This window comes from Gossypium hirsutum, chromosome A01, assembly GCF_007990345.1.
Source record: "Gossypium hirsutum isolate 1008001.06 chromosome A01, Gossypium_hirsutum_v2.1, whole genome shotgun sequence".
Lineage (NCBI taxonomy): Eukaryota > Viridiplantae > Streptophyta > Magnoliopsida > Malvales > Malvaceae > Gossypium > Gossypium hirsutum.
In genome coordinates, this window is record NC_053424.1 from 117,297,626 (window position 1) to 117,305,345 (window position 7,720).

Here is a 7,720-nt window from a genome sequence, read left to right on the forward strand (position 1 = left end):
TTTACTAATAAAGGATTATAATTGCCCATTTCGTCAATTGTAAAATGTGTTTCTTATTTCCAATTTCTCCGTTTTAGTTCATTCTGGTGCAGATGGCAACAAAGCGAGTGGACATACTACAACCCCTCCTGCTCCCAAAAAGAAGGCAAAGTTGGTCACTCTCCAAAAGACAGGTAGGTTTTCCCTCCCATCTTTTCCTTTTTAAAGATTTTGATTGCTATTTTACTAATGAGGGATCATAATGCCTATTTCGTCAATTGTAAAATGTGTTCCTTACTTCAAATTTCTCCGTTCTAGTTCATTCTTGTGCAGATGGCAAGAAAGCATATGGACATACTGCAACCCCTTACCCTTCCAAAATGGTTGGGAAAACATCAGTTGTTGTTGCTGCAAAGGTGAAGCAAACTCCAACATATGTCTTGAAAACTTTCCAGATCATTTGGCGCTGAAAATGCTTTACAATCTCATTCTAAAGCAAAGCATGGCACTCAAGCATAAAAAGTTAACTGGTTTAGGGTCATCGTAAAGCATGGTTCTTTTACAACTTTGAATCGAAAGTATAAATATATATAAGAAATTGAAACCAAATTCATACGCAACTGCTCCCGACCTCCGATCGGATTCAGAGTTATGTTGCGTTTATGACTAATTATTACAGCTCCATTGGTTGGCTTTTACTTCATTCTCTAATGCAGTTGGGACGATATCACTGACTGTAGATGAACATTTCGTGGGTCTCATTGAAGGCTTTATGGGAAGAAACGAAAATGAAAAAATAGAAGATATATTTATTCATTTCATTTGTGGACTTGGCTTGAAAGGAGGAAGACTATATTTTTCTCCAAAGAATATAAGAATGAAATTTTTGGAAAATGTTTTTAGAACCGGAATGGTCGTCAATGATTTTTGGTTCATTTAATTTAAATCAAATAAATTATTTATAAAAATTTAAAATTATTTAAAAGAATTATAAAATATATTTTTTTTTAAATTTGATTCAATCAATTTATACTAATTTGCATGTCATTAAATTATTTTACCTTTAATCCATTAAGGCTGGTTTTCAGTTCAAATGTAGCGAAATAATTTATCGATTATTAAGCTTGTCTTTTATGTTCTTTTGTTTAGTTACTCCAAATTTCGTTATCAGTTTTTGAACTCAAATTTTCAAATATTGAAAATGATTAAGTTAGTATAGACTAAGATAATGGTGGTTAAATTTTTTAAGTTAAATTTAATTATTTTCAAAATTTTATATAGCAAATATTTTATATAGTACTCACTATTATTTTGATTAATGAATTTAAAGGTTACGGCTTGAGTTGGAATTGAAATTTTAAAATTCAAACAATATAAAAATTAAAAACAATCAAATTGAATAATAGAGATAAAAACCTATCATTCATGAATAATATAATAACAGTAAGAAACAAAACATAGCATAACAATTTATTTTCAAAACAAGAAAAACGTAGCATAACAATTTTTATTGCTTCTACTTAAATTAAAATTAAAATTCTAATTTCAATTTGTAATTTGTAATTTTTTTTTTACTCAATTAAACTACATTTTGATCTAAAGTCGCTGAAGTACTACTTTAAGTATATAATTTACATTTTAGGTAGAAATAAGCAACACGGCAGGTTTGCCCGAGTGGTTAAGGGGGAAGACTTAAGATCTTCTGCACTCAAGTGCGCGTGGGTTCGAACCCCACAGCCTGCAATTTTTGTCTCTTTTTTTTTTTAGAATTTAACCTTAATTTTTTTATTTTTAATAATGTGTTTAATGTATTTATATAGATTTTGACATATATTCTGTTTGGGTAAATTCCATCAGTTGTTATTAAACTTCAATTAAAATTACATTTTAGTCACTCAATTTATAAAAATTATGTAATAGTCATTAACATTATTGGATTGTTTTATTTTATGATAATGTGGCATGTTAACTCAAATGGTTTAAGATATCATTGTGATGTTGTTAGAATGTTTCTTATCAATAAATTAAATAATTTAAAAGTCTAAAAATATTTTAATTTAAAAAAAAACCTTAAAATTCATAATTTTTTAATCTAAAATTATAGAAAAAAATATTTTTTTGATATTATAATTAAATAAAAAGTTCAAGAAAAAATCATAAAATTCTAAAGAGAAGAATTATTGTTGTTATTTTTTTTAGATTTTTTTCTCATATAGAAGACAACATAACCACGCTTTAATATAAGGTTATTGTACATTTTAGTCCTTGAACTTGACATCTTATACCTAATTAGTACTTAAACTTTTTGCAAATATCATTGGTACCTGAATTTGAACCAAGTGGGTAATTTTTTTTAGTACTTGGTTGATGCTGTTAACTTTTGTACTGAGAGCCCATAAAATATCAACAGTGTCTTAAAAAATTTTATAAAAATAAATTTTTGATATAATTTGTGGAACTTTGAAAATGATAATATAAAAATATGTTTTATTATTATTATTATTTCACATGCATGATGAATTTGTACAAGCAATGTCCAGATGTAGAAGAAGTCGGATGTTCATATGTTAATAATTTTATATTTTATTATAATTTCAAAATAATAATATAAAAAGACTTGAAATTTTTTTTCACAAGCATAATGAACATAGACAATAGGATTTCTAGTTTCAATTGAATTTGGATATGCCTAATTGTCTAAGTTCATTTTCAAGATACATTCTTTCAGTAATTTTATAGTTTTTATAATTATTAATAATATAAAAAGCTTCAACATATTTTAAACTTTTGTGTTTAAACCTTCCAAGACAAGAGTGATAAATTTATTATTAAATAATAGATAAATGAATGACAAGAAGTATATTATTACCTAGAAGATCTCACATTAATGTCTTAAATGAGATTAAGGCAGCCTATAGAGGATTACCAAAAAGGGTCGATAGAAATTGCCTCTCAAGATGTGAGGGACTTGGTTTGTTTAAATTTAAGGTTATATTTGTTCCTTGTTACGCTATTTTCTAGTATGTGTGTTCCATTACCTTTTAGTTTCAAAATTGGAATAACCATCCATTCTCTAGCTTTGTAAAAGTTTGACCTGAATTGGATGGTTCGACCATTCAATCATATATAGCTTGAATTTGAAAACTAGAAAACCAATTAAAATCTCTAAAAACCTGAAAACTGAAAATTGAAAAAAAAAACCCAAACAAACAAACAAACAAAGAAGCAACAAAAGGAAAAAGAATTCTTTATTTTTTATTTATTTATATTTCAGTTCATTTTAATGTTTCTTTTTCTTTTGAGTTTTCTTTAACTTTAAATCAAAATAATTAAACAATCACATACCGATTGACTATTCGAGGCGGTCTCCTGTTTTTTCCTTTGAAAATTTTATACCTAATTTTCACAAGTGGAAAAGATTTTCTAAAATTTCCATCCTTAACTCGTTTGTGTTTTAATCCTTTATTTCTTATATCTCTAATTTTTCATTTTTTTTTCACTAATGAAATGCATTCCCGTCTCCGAAGTCTCCCTAGGATTACTAGGTAAAAGGTCTTCATTTCAAGCATCATGTATTTATGAATATAGCGAGCATATATGCAGGCAAAGTCCAACAAAAATAACACGGAGATCGATATAATTCTGAACACAAGTACAAAATTGCTATCAAAATTATTGAAATATGTTTTAGGGTCTCAACAAACCACTGAAGCTCTGCCGCACGCATCCAGTCTCAGCACATTATCATCTAAACAAGCATCTTAATAGGGTGCAACTGGAGCACGGAAGCTAGCTCCGGCATAGACAGCTTCCGCACCAAGCTCCTCCTCAATTCGCAGAAGCTGGAATACAGAGAACATAATCAGACAAAAACAGGTATACCACTCTTCTTTCGAAAGGATGTTGATGGCTAATGACAACTTGAAACTATGTTTAAAGGTTGGGATATGAACCTGATTGTACTTGGCTAAACGCTCAGACCTGCATGGAGCTCCGGTCTTAATTTGGCCCTGGTTAAAAAGAAAAACATGAAAATGTCAAAACATTTGCAACAATGAAGATTTTCGATTCAGATTTAAGATAGTAATATTATTTACCGTGGCCAAACCGACTGAAAGATCAGCAATAAAAGTATCCTCCGTTTCACCACTGCAAGAACACAATCAAAATATTCTGTGAGTAAATTGAAACTTCGATTTTGCAAATCAAATCAATAGTTTTAGCAGTCAAACCTGCGGTGGCTGGCCATCACACCCCATCCAGCTTGCTTGGACATTTTCACAGCTTCAATACTTTCAGTAACAGATCCAATTTGATTGACCTGTTTCAGTCATACCAAGAAAGAACTCAGATTAATATCCCCGGCATCATCCATAACAAATAAAAGAATGACCTTCTAAAAGAAGAATCCATTGTTACCTTGAGAAGAAGGGCATTGCAAGTTTTTTCAGCAATAGCCTTCGCAACCCTCTGCAAAGGTTAAAAAGGAATACAAATGTCAGTTTGCTATACATACACTCTTTCTTGAAGAAAAGAAGGAATGGTTAATTCTAACCTTTGGGTTGGTGACCAAAAGATCATCTCCTACAATCTGAACTTTTTCTCCGATTTCATTGGTTAGTTTGGAGTAGTGCTCCCAATCATCTTGGTCAAATGGATCTTCAATTGACACAATCGGATACTCGGCTACGAATGACTTGTATAAATCTTTCAAAGCATCTCCTGAGATCTTTTGTTTACCGTCATTGTTCTTTACGAGCCAAACAGAAAAATACAAGAGCAAAAGAAGTTAGTATAACACATATGATGAGTAATCATAGGTATAATGATTTTGAGTTGTGACAAAGGTCACCTCTTCTTTGAAGTTCAGGTCGTAAGTTTTATCTGTTCCGTAAAATTCAGATGCAGCAACATCCATTCCAATAACAACCTAGAATAATGAATATTCAAATTCAATTAGCCATTTCCATGCGTCCAAAAACGGGAGTATTTATTAAGGTTACTAAGAAGGGGCACTAACTTTGCCAGTGTAACCAGCTTTAGCAATGGCAGTATTCAACAATTCAAGTCCTTCCTTGTTCTCCTGAAATTGCACAAAGAAAAGACATCAATAACTAGTCATTAAAGGAAATTAACACTAGACATCAATAACTAGTCACGACTGAGGATTGACCTGGATATTAGGAGCAAAGCCACCTTCATCACCGACATTGGTTGCATCTTGACCATACTTCTTCTTAATCACAGACTTCAAATGGTGATAGACTTCAACACCCATTTTCATGGCCTCCTTAAAGGATGATGCTCCTACAGGAAGAATCATGAACTCCTGCAGACACAAATGCATGAGAACATCAATACCAGGATATGAGCTAAGTTAAGAAAATCATAAGATAGCATTTGAGAACTTGATTTTAGAATTTGGATTTGGAAGTACAAAACAATATATATTCAGGCAAAATATTTAAAAAATGTAACATTCATGATTTTTCACAAATCCACAGATTTGTTCAATTCCTAAGAAAATCCATGTTTTGAAAAGTCCATGATGCGTCTGCATTTCGTTCTTATCATTTACATTATAAATGACATCCAAATCCCAAAGAGAGCAGAAAGGAATATCAAGATCCATACCTGCATAGCAAGTTTGTTTCCTGCATGTGAACCACCATTGATGACATTGAAAGCAGGGACAGGAAGAACCAACTTGCTGTTACCGGCAAGGTTAGCAATGTGCTGCATTGAAAAGCCAGTTTAGATGACATGAACCGGGGAAAAAACCACAAGTCCAATAAGCCAAAATGTACCTTGTAAAGGGGAAGTTTCTTGACTTCAGCTCCAGCTTTGCAAACAGCAAGGGACACGGCAAGAATGGCATTTGCACCGAGCTGAAGAAAAACAGTAGAAAAACAGACATAACATCATTAGGATAAGAAGCCTCGGAACAAAACTCATTCGAAAGACAATAAGAAATCGGAAAGGTTACCTTTTGTTTGCACCAACCCCACTCATTTTGGGTTCCATCCAGTTGTTGAACCATGAAATTGTCAATTGCAGTCTGCTCGGTTGGGTCCTATAGAAATAAATTGAAAAGAAAACATTTCAATTAGAAATATAGCACGAATAATTACCTCAAGTTCACCATAACTACTAGTTCCCAATTTATTTAGTTACTAAAGCATGACATATTGTCGTACTCTCAAAAAAATCAAGTAGTAGCAAAAATAACAACCAAACAGAACTACATACTGAAAGTTAATTAAAATAATTTCATCAGTTCATGAACAAAGAGAAAATGAAATTACAGGTTACGGACAAACCTTTCCAATCAATGCAGGGCCGATGATTGTGTTAACATTAGCAACAGCCTACATTTTACAAGAGCAACAAATTGTTAATAAAATAAATTAATACCAGCAAAAACAATAGATAATAGGATAACTGACCTTCGATACACCTTTACCGAGGTAATCGGAACCTCCATCTCTCAACTCAAGAGCCTCGTAAATTCCTAAAAGAAAACAAAACAAATAATTAAAAAAAAAAGTAGAAATCAATTGTTTAGATATTAATTAACAGATAAATTAAACGTACCAGTGGATGCACCGCTAGGAACTGCGGCCCTAGCCTTTATACCGTTCGATGTTTCCACATCAACCTATCACATTCAGTCAAATCCATTAAGAACGATTTAAAATTTTTTTCAAAAATTATAACACTCAAAATAACTGAATAACTACAGGAGCAGCGTTTACTCTACGAAATCAGATCGAGAAATAGTAAAAAAAAATTTGACAAAAACACAGCTACTCGACCGATTCAACTCACCGAGACGTAAATATCAATAAACAAAACAGATCGAGAAATAATCAATCCGTAAATGAGTAACGGCGATGCTAAAATACTATATATCACAGATCGATAACACAACAAAGCATAGAAAGCAATATGAAAAAGAACAAACGAATAGAGCAAGATGAGGAGATGAGAAACGAACCTCAACCGTTGGATTTCCACGGCTGTCGAAGATCTGCCTAGCTTTGACGGAGACGATAGTAGCAGCCATGAGATGAAAAAGAGAGCTTTTTGAATTTTGAGATCTAAAACGGAAAAGGAAGCTTCGAGATTTTCGCAACAAATAGGTAAGCAAGCAGGTGGAAGTGAAATGTGGTTTATAAAGAGGAGAATAAGTGAATGAGAACCGTTGATATTAAAGGAAAAGGAAGGTGCCGTTTGATTTTTTTTATTGGTGTGTCTAGAAGGATGAGAAGAAAAAGCGGAAAACAAGGTGAGGAGCACGAGTTTTTGAGTAGGTGGTCGTTCCGGTGGATGCATGCCCATGGTATTCGGTGGTCTAAAGTACCTTTGATGGTTTTAGTAATTAGTATAGCATTACGAGGAGAATGGAGACTAGACATCATTATTAGTTGAGATTTGAGATTCATTCTAGAATTTAACTTGATATGTGATTGCGTCTACCTTTAATTAGTGTAAAAATAGTTGTAGTAATAAGATTAAATACTACAATGATATTTAAATGTGAGATAAAAAGAAAGTTAAACGCACTGCATTGAAGGTAAATGTTCATTCAAAAGGGTCCTTAGTTTTATGATTGGTAAATATGCATTTTTTTTAATGTGATTTTAAGGTTTAATTTGATATTTAAAGTTTTTCGGTTTAATTAGGTATCAAAAAGCGAGTTTAAGTACTTAATTGAACATTAAAGTCAAGTTTAGGTACC

The 7,720-nt window shown here is 31.8% G+C and overlaps 1 protein-coding gene and 1 non-coding gene across 2 annotated transcripts; one reads left to right on the top strand and one right to left on the bottom strand.

The window, feature by feature from the left end:
- The first annotated feature begins 1,639 nt into the window (after positions 1-1,639).
- On the top strand, positions 1,640-1,722 carry TRNAL-UAA (transfer RNA leucine (anticodon UAA)). Its single transcript has one exon. It is a non-coding gene; the product is annotated as a tRNA-Leu (tRNA).
- Positions 1,723-3,537: 1,815 nt separating this feature from the next.
- On the bottom strand, positions 3,538-7,104 carry LOC107942127 (enolase). The gene is made up of 16 exons (NM_001327462.2): positions 6,977-7,104; positions 6,574-6,637; positions 6,426-6,490; positions 6,300-6,347; positions 5,966-6,052; positions 5,787-5,867; positions 5,614-5,715; positions 5,153-5,308; positions 5,000-5,062; positions 4,832-4,909; positions 4,535-4,729; positions 4,399-4,449; positions 4,212-4,300; positions 4,077-4,128; positions 3,933-3,989; positions 3,538-3,821 (listed from the first exon to the last, which is right to left on the bottom strand). The coding sequence occupies exons 1-16, from the start codon at positions 7,043-7,045 to the stop codon at positions 3,741-3,743; spliced, it is 1,338 nt and encodes a 445-aa protein (NP_001314391.2). The 5' UTR covers positions 7,046-7,104; the 3' UTR covers positions 3,538-3,740.
- Positions 7,105-7,720: the final 616 nt, after the last annotated feature.

Bases quoted from the DNA above. Each gene is read 5' to 3' on its own strand.
- LOC107942127 (NM_001327462.2), bottom strand. From the start codon at position 7,045: ATGGCTGCTACTATCGTCTCCGTCAAAGCTAGGCAGATCTTCGACAGC. The intron at 6,053-6,299 runs GTTTGTCCGTAA...TTATTTCTATAG, and splicing joins GCCCTGCATTGATTGGAAAG to GACCCAACCGAGCAGACTGC. The intron at 5,716-5,786 runs GTACATTTTGGC...TTTTCAATGCAG, and splicing joins AGAAACTTCCCCTTTACAAG to CACATTGCTAACCTTGCCGG.